This window comes from Temnothorax americanus, unplaced genomic scaffold (genome assembly GCF_048541705.1).
Source record: "Temnothorax americanus isolate GAGA-0224 unplaced genomic scaffold, ASM4854170v1 Scaffold61, whole genome shotgun sequence".
Classification (NCBI taxonomy): domain Eukaryota; kingdom Metazoa; phylum Arthropoda; class Insecta; order Hymenoptera; family Formicidae; genus Temnothorax; species Temnothorax americanus.
In genome coordinates this window covers 147,080-166,796 of record NW_027509762.1, presented here as the reverse complement: position 1 = coordinate 166,796, position 19,717 = coordinate 147,080, and the positions used below count along the sequence as shown (strand labels likewise).

The 19,717-nt window shown below is 38.4% G+C and overlaps 2 protein-coding genes across 7 annotated transcripts in view; both read left to right on the top strand.

The window, feature by feature from the left end:
- LOC143905464 (uncharacterized) overlaps positions 1-19,717 on the top strand; it is a 249,609-nt gene that overhangs the window by 224,223 nt on the left and 5,669 nt on the right. Inside the window, exons 1-2 of one of the 6 annotated variants that reach the window (XM_077420892.1) lie at positions 15,828-16,001; positions 19,689-19,711. The exons of 4 other annotated variants lie outside the window; for them this stretch is intronic. The gene's annotated coding sequence lies outside the window, so the exon portion shown is untranslated. Of the gene's footprint in view, positions 1-15,827; positions 16,062-19,687; positions 19,712-19,717 lie in introns of those variants that run through there. One more of the 6 variants, XM_077420891.1, reaches the window with a different exon arrangement.
- Positions 16,073-17,372, top strand: LOC143905467 (uncharacterized). Its single transcript, XM_077420901.1, has 2 exons — positions 16,073-17,097; positions 17,218-17,372. Coding segments are annotated over exons 1-2 (720 nt in total). The 5' UTR covers positions 16,073-16,379; the 3' UTR covers positions 17,220-17,372.

Here is a 19,717-nt window from a genome sequence, read left to right as displayed (position 1 = left end):
TTTTTAAATCCTGCTTGATTATTGGGAATCAAATTCTTTGTTTCTACCTCTTTTCTTACCCTTTCAGCTAGTATCGCTGTATAGATCTTGTACATCAAAGACATAATTGTTATTTCTCTGTAATCCTTCACCTCTCGTCCTTCTCCTTTCTTTATTATTTGAATTATTTCACCTTTAAAACGCTCTTTAAGACCCTTAAGGGTAAATAAGGTATCTATTCTATTCAATATGTAACTTACAACTGTGTTGGCAAATTTTTTATCAGTAGTTTTTTTATAACCCTTTGCGTCTCAATTTATTAAAAAATAAAGAAAAACCAACTATATATAAATAACTTGTTAAAAAGTAATTTAAAAGTCGTAGTGTAAAAAAAATGTTTTTGAATATGAATTAAAGTATTATGTACGGTTGTTGTAGCGTCTTGGTACGCCGGGTATGCTACCCACCACGTGTATACCGCGGGAAGAATGCTTCGAGGCTACGTGGTCGAGGGAAAATGACTGCTCCCTCTTTATTTTTAATATACGTAATTTATTTGTCCACGAGTACAATACACGACACGACTGTTTGACGATCTTTGCGGAAGTGATGCGTGTAACGCTTTTTTCTGCGTTCAGCGCCGGGAGTCCCGCTTGGTAACGCGCGGTCGATAATCCTAAAAACGATCGATAGCGCCCGTGAAAGCCCACTAACTTATCCGCGAAGCATCGCGGTCGATATACGCATAAGAATACCGTGCGGGATTCTTAACATCCTGCCCGCCCTTGAAAGGATATGCTTTCAATACAATCCTAAAGTAACGACTAGCGTTCTATTAATAATCGGACACGGTTAATGAGTCTGTTGCTCTCCTCGCCAGGGCTGGACTATAATCAAACAAAAACAAAAGAAAAATGAAGCAAAACAACATTCAGCATGTTGCATAAAAAATAAAATAAAAAAGGGTGGACGCAAACTATGATGGTCGCACATAGGCAACGCGTTACGAGAATCAATGCATTGCCTTACTTCAAACTTGTAATTGTATCCTAAGGTAATTTAACTATAAGGTAGTGATTAATAATAACAAACATAGCAAGTATAAGAACTGTGAAAAGCTATACTAATTATTTAAGGGTAATATCGCGATTTTTGTTAGCGGCCTTACAAATTTTCCTGACGCCGTTCTAACCGTAGCAGTTCGCACTTGTCCATCTGGACCCGCGTGTGTTTTCTCTATACGACCGATCAGCCACTGCATAGGAGCTAAGCCCTGCTGTTTTAATAGCACGATTTGATCTACTCTTAACTGTTGACCTTTATTGGTCTTCCACTTGTTTCTTTCTTGCAACGTATGCAAATACTCGACACTCCATCTGCGCCAGAAGTGTTGTCTCATTTGTTCAACTCTTTGCCAACGCACGAGTCGATTTTCATTTTCGTCGGTCAAATCCTCGCAAGGGAAGCTGTTCAATGGGGCGCCAACCAAGAAATGCCCGGGTGTCAAGTAATTCAGGTCGTTGGGATCTTCACTGAGTGGGGTGAGCGGTCTCGAATTTAAAATCGCTTCGATCTCGCATAATACCGTCGCTAACTCCTCAAATGTTAAGTTCGCTTTACCGACTATTCGATTTAAATGATATTTAGCGGACTTAACTGCAGCCTCCCACAAGCTCCCGAAATGCGGAGCATTTGGTGGTATGAAGCTCCATGAAAATTGTTGTTCGCGAACGAAATGCTGTATTTCCGACTGTACTTTGTCATCTTTTAAAAATTCATAGAATTGTTTTAACTGACCCTGGGCCCCCACGAAGGTGATCCCATTGTCCAAATATATATATTCTGGTTTACCTCTACGCGCCACGAATCGCTTAAGAACCGCGATAAACGCGTTTAAAGTTAAATCGCTTACTAGTTTAATGTGCACTGCCTTCGTGGCAAAACATACGAATATTGATATATACGCCTTGAGAGAACGCGCGTTGCGTCGTTTTCCCTCTCGTATCATTACCGGGCCTGTGTAATCGACGCCGCAATGATAAAACGGTCGTGATACTGTCACACGCCCGGCCGGCAAAGAATCCATCACAACCTCTGAAAGGGACGGTTTAGCTTTAAAGCAAGTTATACATTTGTGCACTATTTTTCGCGTAGTCGATCGCAATGATAACGGCCAAAAGCGTTGTCTTATTGTGGCCATGGTGGCTTGTATGCCGGCGTGAGCGTTTCTTATGTGCTCCTGTTCTATAATTCGCTTCGTTAGAATATGTTCGCGCGGTAATAGTATAGGATGTGAAGCGTCGAAATTTAAATCCGATTCCCTCAACTTGCCTCCTACTCGAATCAGCCCGTCAGTGTGCAAAAATGGGGATAAGGAAAGCAACGAGCTGGACGGGTATATAGTCTCATCTTTTGATAATGCCCTGTACTCACTGGGAAACGATCGTTTTTGAATTTCTCTGCACATGATATCCAACGCGAAACGGCACTCGGAAAGCGAGATGAATGTTCTGATGTGTTTCGATTGTGCACCTTGCCTAATCTAAGGCAATACGCCAGAATGCATGCCTTGCTCAGGTTTGAACATTTGCATAATAGCTCTTCGATGTCTGATTGGCCTATGGCGGCCACCGCAGCTGCGACTCTCCGTAGTTCCGGCGCGGGTTCTAACCTATTGAAGTTGCTGTTTGGCCATTTCTGCTCTACTTCTATCAAGAAGGGTGCCCCGTGCCACCACAAATCAGCACTCAGCAAATCACCGGGGTTTTGGCCTCTTGACAGTATATCGGCAGGGTTATTGGCGGATGAGACGTGGCGCCAGCTATCGACCCTCGTAAGACGCTGCACCTCTCCGACCCTATTTGCCACGAAAACTGTCCACTTGCGTGATGGTGACGAAATCCAAGTTAGAGTTATCGTTGAATCCGACCAAAGGAATATGGGTATATTGTCTACGTGGATGGCTTCGCTTGTCTTATCGACCAATTGCGCTAACAGTACGGCTGCTGCCAGTTTGAGACGTGGCAACGATTGACTTTTAATGGGAGCTACCCGGGATTTGGAGCATAGAAGCTCTACTCGAAATTTATTAGATTCAATTTGCGTTCGTATGTAAATACAAGCGCCGTATGCCCGCTCACTCGCATCACAAAAACCATGTAAGTGTGTGTGTCCTGGTCTTGTACTGTAGCGGACGCAGCGCGGAATAGCATACTGATTTATAATAGGTATTTGAAGTCTCAGATTTTTCCAACGCAAATCAATGTTAGGGGGAACCGACTCATCCCAGTGGATGTCTGCCTGCCAAAGATCCTGCATGATTAATTTTGCTAATACAAGTACAGGTCCTACTAAACCTAACGGATCAAACAAACTGGATAACTCTGATAGAATCTTGCGTTTCGATATCACTGCTGGATGTTCGCCAATTTTGCAGGAGAAATAGAATGTGTCCTGGGCGTGATTCAAATGGATCCCCAATACGGAGGAATCCTTATCCTCGCCTATCGGAACCAGCACACCTGGTCACCTGACCCAACAGTTCGGGGCAGTTAGAAGCCCACTTGCTCAAATCGAAACCTCCTTTTCGTAACAACTGAATTATCTCGTCGCGTGCCTTCCTTGCTTGAGCTATTGAATCTGCACCCGTGAGCAAGTCGTCCATATAGAAGTCTCTTCTTATGTGGGATGCTGCCACGGGATATTTACCGTGATACGTCTCTGCCAACTGTTTCAAACATCTTGTTGCTATAAACGATGCGGACGATGTGCCGTATGTGACGGTAATTAATTCGTATGTTTCTACATCTGCAGTGCGGTCATCTCTCCATAAGATTCGCTGATATCGAGTTTGCGAAGGGTGGATGAGTATCTGACGATACATTTTAATAATGTCAGCTACAAAGGCGTATCGAAAGGTTCTGAATCTGACCAGAATGAACATGAGATCTTGTTGGATGACTGGCCCCGTTAAGAGCATATCGTTGAGGGATGTTCCGGTGCTATCCTTACAGGACGCATCAAATACCACGCGAATCTTAGAGCGATCCGCTGCATTTTTAAACACACAATGATGAGGTAAGTAGAAAACTTCTTGCTCATCTTTACTCCAATTGGTCACTTGCTTCATATGGCCTAATGCACGGTACTCGTCCAAGAATCGTGTGTATTGTATTTTTAACGCCGGATCACGTGTAAATCTTCTTTCTAATCCGTGTAGGCGCTTAAGCGCGATGTCTCTTGTATTTTTAAATTTAGGCTCGACTTGCTTCTTGAAAGTAAGGCATGCCATGTACCTGCCCTCAGCCGATCGCTCTATTGTATTTACGAAATGTTGTTTGCAGGCCAGTTCTTCTGTAGTAAGATTTCTTGTGCCTTCTATTGTCTCCATTTTCCGGAGGCGACTAAATTGTTCGTCAAGCTGGGCATTAGATATCGACGCTGCGAAAGCCTGGATGCGCTTTGTAGATTGGGATGATTGTGCGGCTCGCCCCGCAAGGATCCAACCAAAACGTGTCTTCTGTAAAGTTGGATGTCCCGGAGAGTTCTTAATTTGTCCTACGCAGAGAATCTGCCAGAACAGCTCCGCGCCAATCAGGATATCAATGTCAGACGATACGTGGAACTGAGGGTCGGCCAGCTCAATACTTCGTGGAATATCAAATGCGCTTCTTTTTAAAGTAAAAGAGGGTATTTTGTCAGTCACCCTGTCGGTGACGAAACAATTGATCTTGGCGCTGAATGAGTTAATACGTGACTGCAGTTGTATCTGTGCTATTTGCGAAGACGTAGTTGCCATGTTGTTTATCCCTGAAATGGAAATATTAGAATCCTTCGCCTTGATATTGAGTACGTCTAGGAAGCCTTTAGAGATAAAATTTGCTTGCGAACCAGAATCCAACAATATGCGACATGGCTTGCGCGATTCCTTGTCATCGAATGCGTAGATGACTGCCGTTGCCAGCATAATATGTTCGTCGTAGCAATAACTAAAACCGTGCGTGACCACTGTTGTGGATGAGGTCGTCGATGCTTCAATACTTTGTGACTTCTCGTCCCGCCCCTGCGAATCGGCGGTACTTGTGTCGAGGTGCAATAATGTGTTGTGTTTCATCTTGCATGTCTTGCAGGTTCCAGAGACGCATTTGCCAGCGTTACGGCTCGTCGATGGCAGACAATTTGCGCACAATTTAGCTTTACGTACCTCTGCTATCCTCTGATGAACTGTAAGTGCTAAAAACTTGGGACAGAAATATATTGAATGTTCCTCCTTGCAATGGGTGCACCTGAACTTAACAGATGCTGCGCAGGCAGCTTGACGTTTCGTTTTTGCAGAGGAATGTGCCTCAGCCTTGGCTGTAGTAGAATTGGGCTTTCCCGAAACCTCCAACATTTGACTGCGATGAGTTACAAAATCCAAAAATTGTTTGAATGTGGGCAGTTCCGTGGTGATCAGCAAATTCTGCCATTCTCGCATAGACACGGTATCGAGTTTACTGCTCAACAAGAAGATGAGGAGATCGTCCCAGTGAGACGTGGGCCTTTTTAATGCCTTAAGGGCGTTTATGTGCCTTGACGCACCGTCCGCGATTTGACGCATCTCGCACGCGTTCTCTCGCGTCATGGAAGGCAGATCTATGATAGCTCGAATATGGCTTTGAGTGATTACCCGCTTGTTATCATACCGTTCCTTGAGTAACCTCCACGCGACCTGATAATTTACGGCTGAAATTTCCAACGCGCCGATAATATTTTTTGCATCCCCCTTTAAGGAGGCGCGTAAATAATGTAACTTTTGTACGTCGTCTAGTTCATCACTCGTGTGTATGAGGGCGTTAAAGGTGTCGAAAAATGGGAACCAATCCTCGTAGTTTCCCGAAAACTCAGGTAAATTTAGCTTGGGTAATTTTACTTGTAAACGCGACTCGGATGCATTAGATACCCTGGGGCTTGTGGAAAGGGTCACACTGCTACGTGCCTGAATATTCGTAAGCTCGCGAATGCGCGCCGATAATAAATAAAAGGCATCTTCGAAGCCCCCGCGATTGACCGATTCGCTTTCATCTAATGTCTCTATTTTCTTTTGTATAGATTCGTACTCTGACCAGTAATGCTCTAATTTGAGCCGGCGTTCCTCGAGTTGCGCTATTGTCGACGGCGTGACTACCTCGGGCGCGATTGATTCAACAAACGTTTGGATACGAGTACATGAGCCTCGTACTGTGGCTCGGCGCTTTTTGAGAGAGACTATGTTTTCCTCGTTACTCATTTTCTATTTCGGTTGACTGAGACGCACGCGAACTAATGACGAGATCGAATCAAAAGAAAAAAAATTTTTGGTTGGCACCGCAACTGCACACAAAATAAAACAGCCTCCCTTACTTCGCAATTATGCCGCGCTGATACGGCTAACGCAATGGTCGGGGCGCTCGCGCGCTATCCTTGTCGCTCTTAGATGCGATGGCCTTGTGTCTCCGGAAGCATGCTGTCTTTTTCTCCCTGCAAACGCGGTGTCCTTGTCTATCTGTAAGCGTGCTGTCCTTTCCGTACGGGAAGCGTCGTTCTTGGAAACCGCCGCCACTTGAAGACCCTTCTCGGTGCTCGCAGCGGTACGAATGCTATACCGCTTCCGCCTTGATGGTCTCAAACGGCCTCGTGGAATTTTTTTTTTTTTGGCACGCGCCAATGCAACCGCCGCGGGGCAAAATAGTACCTTTTCGTTCAAAATAACTTTTAACCGAAAGTATACAACCGATTTTAATGTTCAGGGTCTTAAATTAAAGCTTATAAAATTCCTCAGAAATCTGTCATGATCGATTTTTGATAAACGTTTTTTCTTTCTTTTTATTTACGTGTAAATATGAAAAAAACAGAAATTTTCGTAGTTTCAAGATCGCGATATACATATAAACTTTGAACAATCACTCGGAATTTTAAACAATTTGTTACAAATTGATATTTGATTTAAATTTACAAAAAGAATCGATTGCAAATTAATCGAATGCACCAATGTGTGTGCAGAACATATATTACTCTGCGATTAACAAGTCCTGGGCTTCTTTATCGATAATGCTATCCTTAGTTTTCCAATTTTTATTTTGTCTGATGCTACCTATAAATGGGTCAGAAGAAATCAATAATTTATGTATTATGTCAGCATTAGTAGCACCTCGATTACACTTCCGGGTATTATATTCGCAAAAGCGTTTGAAGTCCTTGTTTCTCGCTTCTTGAGCTTCTTCCGTCAATTATGCGTTTAGCTTGACTAATACATGCGAGATTTCTTATTTACAAATGTTTTATAGGCTTCTCTTGATTATAGACTTGCAACCTAATATCGCTTCAAATGAATTTCTATTAAGCTAATCAATGTAGAAACAACTGTTTGTGTAACAAGTTCCACTTTTGTACTTATTACGTAATAAATAGATATATATATATATTATATATAAAATTTGTTTATTTTAGTTATTACTCATTTCGTAAAAGTAATTCATTTCCGTTGAAAATTCAGTAATTGACAATTTAGTTTATAGATCTTAGCTTCTAAGTTTTGTTCCTATATTATAGTTACTTAAGCTATTTTAGTTTATTGTTCGTTACATATAAATTTAGTATACTGTTTAGTTTACGTACAATTTAGTCTTAGCTTAGTTTATTTATAGTACACTTATAGTTTATAGTTTAACATTTATAGTTTACACTTCATTACAGTTTGTTTCATTATACTATAATTAAATTAAAAATAATGAATAACATTAAGGTTAAAAATAAATTTTTTTCTGACATTTTACTTAGGGACAAGGAAGCTAATGTAGATTCATTAGTAAATTATGTTTGTACAAAGTTCGAACTAAATGATGAAGGAATCGATGTTGTACGCGACAAGCTTTGTCGTTATTTCATGCCTGCATTCGAAAAGAGAAGAAAGGCAGCATTTTATCGAGACAAAATATTTGAAAAAAATAATACAACCTGGTTACAATCCTATTTTACCGTAAATTTGGAAACCAGAAAGTGTGGAAGACCATCTCGAGACGATTTTGACGAATGCTCTGCATCAACAAAAAGAAGAAAAATCCAGTTAATTTGCGAAAAATATTCAGAAACTGAAATTGAACTTGCCTTTTTACAAAACTTGCGCGATAGTGGCAAGACTAAAATAGCAAATATGATAAACGACCTGTTACTTAAAACTGATGATAACATTGAAAGCTTAAAAAAAAATGAAATTATTCCGTTTTCGGAAACTGAAGCTATAGCGCTAATAGAAGACGTAAAATTGACAAAATATCAATATGAAACAATTCGATCACAAATAAAACAGCGGAATGCAGATATTTTGGTTCCATATAAACAACTTTCTTTCGCAAAAAAGCAGTGCTACCCTGCAGAAGCAGCATTTGGTATCACGGAAACGGGTGTCAAAATTAAATTACAAGCCTTATTAGACCATACAGCATCACGAATACTGCAAGTGCAAAATGTTGTTCCTGTCAATTTTGAAAAAGAGCAATCTGTGTCGTTAACGTTAATCACAAAATGGGGATGTGATGGGGCTTCTGATCAGGGACAATATAAACAGAAATTCGCTGATGATTGTATATCGGATGAAAGTATTTTTATGGTTTCGCTGGTTCCAATATGTTTGGAATCTGAATCTTCGACTTCGGTACTATGGAAGAATCCTCATCCTGCTTCTCCTAGGTATTGTAGACCAATACAATTTAAATATGCGAAAGAAACGCCAGATAAAACTAGGGCAGAAGTGAGGTCCTTACAAGATGAAATTAATTACCTTGAGCCAACATCTATTACAATAAATGGCGTTAATTTCTTGGTGTATCATAAAATGTTGCTCACAATGGTAGATGGCAAAGTCTGTCAAGCTCTCTCTAATACTGCGTCAGCATCAACGTGCTATATATGCGGAGCCAATCCCTCTAAGATGAATAATTTGGATCAAGTAAGACAAAAACATGAAATCGTTGCCAATTTCCAATTTGGCCTTTCCACTTTACACGCGTGGATACGTTTTATGGAGTGCCTTCTTCATATAGCGTATCGCCTACAATTTAAAAAATGGACGGCAACAACTCCCGAACAGAAAGACCAAGTGAAAAATGCAAAACAAAGAATCCAAAGAGGTTTTAAAGAGCATATGGGTTTGATTGTAGATGTACCGAAACATGGTTCTGGAACATCGAACGACGGCAATACTGCACGTAGATTTTTTCGAGATCCACAATTAACATCAATGATTACAGGCATTAATCAAATACTGATAAAGAGATTTAGTATTATTCTCCAGACAATGGCTTGCGGGAAAAAAATTAATTCTTGTAAATTTGACGCATATGCACTAGAAACAGCCAAGATTTACGTAGATCTATATCCTTGGTATTATATGCCTTCATCTGTGCATAAAATATTGGTGCATGGCGGAAAAGTCATTAAATCGGCTCTTCTTCCTATTGGCCAATTGACGGAAGAAGCTCAAGAAGCGAGAAACAAGGACTTCAAACGCTTTTGCGAATATAATACCCGGAAGTGTAATCGAGGTGCTACTAATGCTGACATAATACATAAATTATTGATTTCTTCTGACCCATTTATAGGTAGCATCAGACAAAATAAAAATTGGAAAACTAAGGATAGCATTATCGATAAAGAAGCCCAGGACTTGTTAATCGCAGAGTAATATATGTTCTGCACACACATTGGTGCATTCGATTAATTTGCAATCGATTCTTTTTGTAAATTTAAATCAAATATCAATTTGTAACAAATTGTTTAAAATTCCGAGTGATTGTTCAAAGTTTATATGTATATCGCGATCTTGAAACTACGAAAATTTCTGTTTTTTTCATATTTACACGTAAATAAAAAGAAAGAAAAAACGTTTATCAAAAATCGATCATGACAGATTTCTGAGGAATTTTATAAGCTTTAATTTAAGACCCTGAACATTAAAATCGGTTGTATACTTTCGGTTAAAAGTTATTTTGAACGAAAAGGTACTATTTTGGCGCCGCAGCGCCCGCGAGGATCGGGGCTCGCCGATAAGATTACAAGCTCGAGCTCTCAAATGCCTTATATATCTTGCCGTATGATTTTGCTTCTCCGTGTGAAGCCTCGTGGAATGCTCGTGTCGTGGAATGTCCTTCGTCTCAAAAGATCGAGAGAGCTTTGCAGACAATGGCAGACGTCTTGTTATCCGGCTCGAAGGACCAAATTTTGTTGTAGCGTCTTGGTACGCCGGGTATGTTACCCACCACGTGTATACCGCAGGAAGAATGCTTCGAAGCTACGTGGTCGAGGGAAAATGACTGCTCCCTCTTTATTTTTAATATACGTAATTTATTTGTCCACGAGTACAATACACGACACGACTGTTTGACGATCCTTGCGGAAGTGATGCGTGTAACGCATTTTTCTGCGTTCACCGCCGGGAGTCCCGCTTGGTAACGCGCGGTCGATAATCCTAAAAACGATCGATAGCGCCCGTAAAGCCCACTTAACTCCGCGAAGCATCGCGGTCAATATACGCATAAGAATACCGTGCGGGATTCTTAACAACGGTAGTAATAAAAATCTTCGAAATATACATGGAAAAAATTTTGATAGAACCAACAAAAATAACTTGATTGGTTTGCTTATTTTGACGTATACGCTCACATATATAACATATTAGGGGTGTGATTTTGTTTTGAGGGATTTTTTTTATCGAAAACTTATTTATTTAAGAAAGATAATTAATGAATACATAAATCACACTTACCTACAGTACTTCAGTTAAAAAAATATATTGATTTTTTCTAATTTTAAATTTCATAGATTCTTGAAAATTTATAAATAAATAATTGATTAAAAATGATTAATATAGGGGAGACCGGGACAAATCGTGACATTTCGCGTTTACCAATTTTTTCTGAGAACACTGTTATAGATAAAAAAAAACAACTGACAGTTGTTTTTTAATGTTCAACTCTCTAGTTTAAAAAAAAAATTTATTTGATTTTTTTTATTACGTTGCTTTTAGAGTACAACACAAAATGTTTTACCATGTCTCGTGTCACGAATTACCCCGATACTGGGGTAAAACGTGACAGAGTACGGGGCAAATCGTGACACTCCTGTTCTATCCCGTTTTAATGACTTTATTCAAAATTCACAACATTAATTTACTCTGAAAACGTATTTATTGACCAAACTTTACATGAAACAAGATAAAAAGGACAAAAAATGATTAAGAAGTGCTTTAGTCATCATCAGAACGAACAACTTTTCTCGGGCGTCCACGTTGTTTGCGAGCTGGCTGCTTCTTGGAAGGCTTTTTCCTCACATTCTTGTTGGTTTTTTTGGATTTATGTGTTTGCTCTTCCATCAGTGCGTCTACTTCGTTGGCGTCAGTCAGAATTGCAGTCTTCTTGCGTTTTCGTGCTCTTTTCGTGACCTGCCTTTCGCCCGCTTTCGGAAACGCTCGAATGGTTTTAAGGACCTCAGCGAGGGGAATGTCATCGTTGCTGATGTTTGGGCTTGAGGCCCTGGGCATACCGTTTTCGGTTGACAATCTTGGCCGTGATAGGTCTTTTCCACTACATTCTCTATCAGTAACATGACCGGGCAAGAAATCAATTTCGTGAAAAACGTCTGGATTGAGAGGAAAAATTCCTGCAGTTTGAAATCCGGATCTGATATTTGAATTTGTTGCGGTTGTATTTTAATAAAATGTTTTAATATTGTACTGTTACCTCTGTAATTCTTTGCGATGCGATTTAATCTTTTAAAATACATATATAAACTTTGTATTTAAATACCTTGTATTCCTTTGTTGGGTTTAAATATTTTAATAAAATATTTGTATTTTGTATTATTACCTCTGTAATTTTTTACCTCGAAAAAACTTAAGTAACAAGTGGTAGACCGTAATCTTTGTATCTCGAAAAATACACTGAGAAAAAAAATTGTTAATCCCAAGAAATATTTAGTTCGATATGTTCAACTAAACATTTTAGTTAGTTAACTAAATATTAGTTGTTTCAACAATTTATTTCGTATTTTTAATCAAGAATTAATTAATTCAACTAATGTTTAGTTAGCTAACTAAAATGTTTAGTTGAACGTATCGAACTAAATATTTCTTGGAATTGACAAATTTTTTATCTCAGTGTATGTTCTCTCTGTAGTTGGCGCTGTAATTTAAAAAGAGATATCATTTCTTTTTTGTAATTGTAATAGATCACTTGAAGCACGACTCATTTTTGATAAGGTAACGTAATTTTGTGATGTGTATCACTTGAGTTATAATTTTTTTGAAATAAAAATACTACTGAATAAGTAACATTTGCTTCGCCAGTGAGAACAATAAATACAATTAAGCATTGTTATTGACTGTAACTGGCAATGATTATAATCGTAGCAGCGATTATACTCGTTGTGACGAATCGTCACCCCATTTCGACCAACGATTCTTGGTCATTTTTAAATTGATGTAATTTTAGATGCTTATAATATAAGCGTCTTGATTAAATAATAAAATTTATTGCGAAAAATATTACTTCAGCCAGAGTTCGAACCTGAAACCTCCCTCATTCCGTGCGGGCGTCGTACCAATTCGACCACCGAGGCATGTGGCAATATTCATCGCAATAACAATGTAAGATGGAACACTGATTTTTCAGTCAACGGTGTAAATTCAAACCGAATAAGTAACATTTGCTTTGCCAGTGAGAATAATAAATACAATTAAGCATTGTTATTGACTGTAACTGGCAATGATTATAATCGTAACAGCGAATATACTCGTCGTGACGAATCGTCACCCCATTTCGACCAACGATTCTTAGTCATTTTTAAATTGATGTAATTTTAGATGCTTATAATATAAGCGTCTTGATTAAATAATAAAATTATGTCTACCACTTGTTACTTTTAGATTTTTTTAAGGTATAATACTACCACTGTTTTTTTTTTCGAGGTAACACACTACTATGCGTGTACTTGGCGCGTTTCTTTAACTTTTTTTTAAAAAAGGTAATTTTGTACGGATATCACGCTTTTTTGTAGTATTACGCATTTTATAAACAGTATGTACAGGGTGTTATTTCGAGGTATAATACTATACCACTTTGTTTTTTTTACGAGGTATGTATATACAAAATATGCTTAACGATGCAAGCTATTTATTTGAAGAACAATGAAAATGTGAAAAACGAATAAAATCGCTATTTAGAAATATATGTAGTCCTACGTTACTCATATGGAATGTAAAATACACATTAGCTTTAGAAATTTGTTAAATTCACAGAGTAAAACTTTTTTATAGCTCGAATGCTGCAAAAAAATTTTTTCACAATTAAGGAAGAACTTTTGCGCTTATCTTTATCCAAAAGGCATATAAAATATTATCAATCTTTATTTAATTAGTAAGTAAATCATAAAAAAAAAACAATAAAAATTGAGATATAATGTTGGAATATAAAGTATACTCTACGCGAATAATTATGTTAAAAGAAACCACGCGAGTAATGTAGGATTAAGAAACCACATGCCATTACTACAATATAATGTATAAAATATAATATTTTGTGTATATGGTTTTATAATAAAATATGTTGCCATATATATTATACATTTTATCACAGTAATAATATAAATGTAAAAGAGAGACGGAATCGCGTACTAACAATAATTGTACTAACAATTATCGTATCCTGCAAATTTAACGATATAAAACACGATATTGGCTATTTATTTGAACAAGAACAAGATTCGTACAAATATAAAAGACTAACAGAATTGTTTTGTTTGTATGAGAAATGTATAATATTTAAGATACCGCGCATTATATAACGTATCGCTGCAATATAAGGTATAAAATATAATATTATGTATATGTAGTTTTATAATAAAATATTTATTGACATTTATATTGATGAAAGCTCAGTGAATTTCATTGAAATGGTATTTTCATTAAAATAGTACAAAAGGATGTCGATAATAAACTAGATAAACGCAGAGGAATACTAAAGTTTAACATTGATTCACTTGATTCTGAAAAAGCATGCGTAAAAATTTTGAAGCTATCTATATTATTTATGTACAAAAATTAAAATTTATACAACATGCAATATGTATATATATTATACGCTTTGAAAATTTGACATTTGCTCTTTTAAAACCGCACTACTTAACTATAAGTACTCATAATCTTGGAGTAATAAGTATTGAAAAGCAAGAGAGAGAAACGTTATTATTGCTCGTTTTATCTTACTTTTCATTAAGCGATCGCAAAAATAGAACAAAAAAAACAGTTATTTGATGTATATATGTGGCTTCGTATAAAAGAGGAACGCATAAAAAACTAAGGATTTCAAACAACTTAAATCTTTTCTTCGCGCTCGTAAATTCTATCCAGTTTGCATCGCTCTAAGAAACGGTATGCAACACATCAGCATCCGCATATTAATAACCGCGTTAATTAAATGCACGCGAGTAGATGGCTTTAAACACGTCGGTACGCCTATATAGTTCGAGCTTCTGGCGCCGTCTTCACCGCGAGTATTTTGCTGCGTAATTACAACGGTGCTTGATATTGTTTTGTTTTCACGCTGTTCTTTTTTTCTTTGCGTCCGATTTTACGCAATTCCGGTGTTACGGAAAATGCACTACAACCTTGGCGATTAACGACGAAAATAAAAGTGATGAATATGGCCGATTTTTACATTGCGCTTGAAGAGACCTCGCTATTATTCATATCGTTTCGACTACACTGTTTAAATATATTACTGTACATTTTAAGTATATCACGGATCAAACGCAAATACGATCATTCAAATCTACATACGCAATAAGGCTGATGTAATCTATCATCAAAGCTTGGATAATCAGGTTTATCTCGCTCTCTCTTGTCTATTTTTTTTCTCACTCTGTTATCACACAATCCGACAAACACGCACATACACACACATATATATATATATATATATATATATATATATATATATATAAGAATTCTATAATTAAGCAAATATGTTTATGCATATAAAAACTGTAGTGTCAAAGACATTTATTGGCATTATTTCATGATTTGAATCTTTCTAGTATTATATTAATATCTCATTGAAATGTTTTGTGATATGAAGATATATATATATATATATACATATATATATCTTATTTCTTCTTCATATCACAAAACATTTCAATGAGATATTAATATAATACTAGAAAAATTCAAATCATGAAATAATGCCAATAAATGTCTTTGACACTACAGTTTTTATATGCATAAACATATTTGCTTAATTATAGAATTCTTAAATGTTAAAAAAAGTTTAAAATATGACCTATAAAATATGACTCAAGCTATAATAACAATATATCTTTTTCTAATTATAAATTATGCTTTAAAACGTTATGTTAACAATATAAAAACATATACAATTAATAACACAATAATCGAGCTCGATGTATAATGATGACATTAACATTTACAATTAAATATTAACAGAATTTACAATGTTTCATAATCATGTGAAACATCTATCATAACAAAATCTTTCAACAGCATTCTTATTAATTAGAACAACACTGAGCAACATCAATAAACAATTCAAAACATGCAAATTTCCATCATTAAATTCAAAATATATTCAATTTTACAACTTGGTCCCAACGTCTCTCTTTCTAAAATTATAGTTATTTTTATTTAATATTATGATCTATTTATATATATATATATAACATAAAAAACATCAATCTTTTATTTATAATTATTTATAATGAGATAAAACTGTACAAATGCAAACTATTAATATTTAATATTCAAATCTTCCCGGTTCAATGACGCGTAAGATGGCGTTAACGCGGTATGCGCACTCGACCCAACACGAGCTCGCTAGTCGCTTGTTACACGTGCACCGCAACAGTGCGCCGTCCGACAAATCGTCATTGCTTGTGTCTTAGACAGATAAACCGGGAACAGAGCTTATTTAAGGCATATAATTGCACATAATAAGGTGAATGTTGGCGGAAAATATTGAAGAGCATATTTAATTTGACGAGATTCGACATATATAAATAAATAAAAGTGATAGCACTGACTGCGAAAACGAAACGATTCGTCACATGTCAATTTTTTCTGGAACATTCCGAAGGAAAGAATTTTTCGATAGAATAATCTCGCATTTTCTTTGCAATTAATTGACAGATTGTCCTAGGAATTGTTAGAAACGTTGTATTTAACCTAATAGTATTTAACCTAATCATCTTTTATAAATTCAATTACAAACATCTTATTTGCTATGAAAAATATGCAATGATAAATATATTCTTCCTCTCTCTCTCTCTCTCTCTCTCTCTCTCTCAAACCAGAATATTTGATAGCTGAAATTTCTATGGACGGGAACTCCAAGATTCTACTGGCCGTGGTGTACAGGCCACCGCACTGTGGCTACATTGAGGAATTCTTCAATGATTTTTCCGAATTATCGGCACTGTACAGGCACGCTGTCGTTTTTGGAGATTTCAACGCGGACCTCAACACGCGGACTTTCGACGCGGAGCAGATCCGTTCATTGGTGGATGCGATGCGTTTCCATCTTGTACCATATGGGCCCACACATCACACGCGTACATCATCTACGTGGTTAGATTTATGCATTATTGACGATCTTGACAAATTAGTTACGTATGGGCAGCAGGAGGCGTGTTATTTGTCTGCCCATGACCTGGTTGACATTGCGTACAAAGTGAAAGTCGAGCGTCTTCAGCGGCGTCACATTACAGCTAGGGATTTTCGCTCATTCAATCCTGAAACTTTCTGGAACGAACTGGCGGAATGTGACTGGAGTTCAGTATTCACCGCGGAAGACATAGACAGCAAGGTTAGCATCCTGAACGACTACCTTTTAGAATGCTTCGATAAGCATGCACCACTACGCAATGTCTATCCTAGGCACTTGCCTGCTCCTTGGCTGACCAACGATATCAAGAACAAAATGAAGGAGAGAAATATGGCTAGGAGAAAGTGGAAACGATGCAAAAGTGACACAAACTACGACAACTACAAGCACTTACGTAATCAGGTTCAATCGCTAGTACGCAAGGCCAAATGTAATTATTACCAGGATGCTTTTCAAGATTTAAGGGAACCTAATATTATTTGGAACAGGCTCAAACATCTAGGATTAATCAAAAACAAATCCTCAAAAATGAAATTGCTTTTTTCCACAGAAGAACTGGTGGACTTTTTCACTTATGGTACGGCGGGGACTAATAGGGATGTGCAAAATACCACAGCTTTCTACTTGGGTGAGGAAACATACAATGACTCCAAGTTCTATCTGGGCAACATCGAGCCCTGGGAAGTGCTCAAGGCGATCACACGAATCAAGTCTGACGCAGTCGGTGCGGATGGACTGTCAATGAAACTTCTCTCAAGAGCTTTGCCATGTATTCTTTCAACGGTCACACATATATTCAACTTCAGTCTAACTCATGGAGCCTATCCTATCTTATGGAAAAGTGCCATAATACAGCCCTTACCAAAGGTCAAAAGTCCATTGCAATTAAAGGATTACAGGCCAATCACCATTTTGTGTACCGTCTCTAAGGCTCTCGAACACATTGTGGCCGAACAAATTAAGGCTTATCTGGACGACTATGCTTTGCTGGAACCTCATCAAGGAGACTACAGAAAGGACCACTCTACGCAAACCGCGCTGATTAGAATTCTTGAAGACGTGAAACGGGCCGCTGACGCTAGAAGAGTCACCATCGCAATCTTCTTCGATTTTTCCAAAGCTTTCGACAACGTAAATCATTATTTATTGATTGAAAAACTAAGGAGCCTTGGCTTTTCATGTTCGGCACTGCGCTGGATGTGCTCCTATCTCTGCGATCGAAGGCAGGTGGTTCGCGACCCCGTCTCGCGTGCGACGTCGACAGAGAGGACAACGACTACTGGAGTCCCCCAAGGCTCTGTACTTGGACCCTTATTGTTTATTTTATATCTGTGTGGTTTTAGCAAAGTTTTGAGATACTGTAAATACAATTTCTACGCTGACGACCTATGCATTTACTTCCATACGGAATTGAAGTACCTGGCTGAGGCTGTGCAAAAAGTGAATCAGGACATTTCCAACATAGTAGCCTGGGCGACGGAGAATAGGCTATCTCTAAATCCAAGTAAAACCACTGCAATGATCATGGGCACAGCCCGTTATCTTAATGGTCTCCCATTAGATGATCTGCATCATATCGTTGTCGACGACACCATAATACCGTATGTAGAGTCAGTATTATACCTGGGGGTCACCATCTCAAATACACTCTCTTGGAAAGAACAGGTATCAAAAACTGTTTCCAGAGTGAACGCCTCAATACACCAGCTTAAGTTGTGCAAGCATCTTATGCCGCCTCTGTTACGTGCAAGGTTAGTTTGCACTTTGATCATGCCTCTTTTTGATTACTGTTGCGCAACTTTCACTGACATTACAAGAGAACACAATACGCGCTTGCAACGAGCCTTAAATACCTGTGTTAGATTTGTTTGTCAGGCTAAACGGGACGAACATATCACGCCTTATTTTGAGGAACTCAAGTGGCTAAAGGTACACCAGAGACGACTATATTTTGTCGGTAACTTAACTTACTCCATCCTTCATTCTAAGAAACCAACATCATTGTACCAAGCTTTTACTTACAAGGGCGACAAGGCAGTGCGCGATACAAGATCTCACCCGAAGTCGTTGTCCCTTCCTCAATGTAGGACGGAACTATATAAAAAATCGTTTATTAGTTTCGCGGCCGAACTATGGAACAGCTTACCACAAGACCTGCTTAATGCCCCCACGAAGGGGATTTTCAAGTGCGACTTATTTAAATATCTTCTTAACACACAGCCACAAGTACAGTAATAGCGATTCTTTTATTTTGTTATTTTTTTTTATCCCTCTTTTTCTCTATTTTTTTTTCTCTCGTTATAGATATACTTATTTTTTGTTATTGTTATGATTTTAATCATTTTGTATTCTATTTCTTTTGTATATGCGCTTGAGGGGAGAAATCCCGGAGCGCCTAATAAATAGCGATTCATCATCATCATCATCTCACTCTGCGTGCGTGCGTGCGTGCGTGCGTGCGTGCGTGCGTGCGTGCGTGCGTGCGTGCGTGCGTGCGTGCGTGCGTGCGTGCGTGCGTGCGTGCGTGCGTGCGTGCGTGCGTGCGTGCGTGCGTGCGTGCGTGCGTGCGTGCGTGCGTGCGTGCGTGCGTGCGTGCGTGCGTGCGTGCGTGCGTGCGTTCGTGCGTGCGTGCGTGCGTGCGTGCGTGCGTGCGTGCGTGCGTGCGTGCGTGCGTGCGTGCGTGCGTGCGTGCGTGCGTGCGTTTGTGCGTGCGTGCTTCTTTGTGTGTGTGCGTGTGTGTGTGTCTGCGTGCGTGCGTGCGTGCGTGCGTGCGTGCGTGCGTGCGTGCGTGCGTGCGTGCGTGCGTGTGTGTGTGTGTGTGTGCACATACATTATACATACATACGTACATTCGTCCATTCGTTTATTTGTACATCAGTACATCCGCGTATCCTTATACATATATATCCACACACTTACATACATCTATATACATGCATATTTACTGGCCAGTTTATTTCGAAATATTCATAATATAATTTTAAAATTTTATTACAAATGTTTATTTTTCTCTTATTTTAGTTGGCGCTTATCACTTACTATTTGTAAGT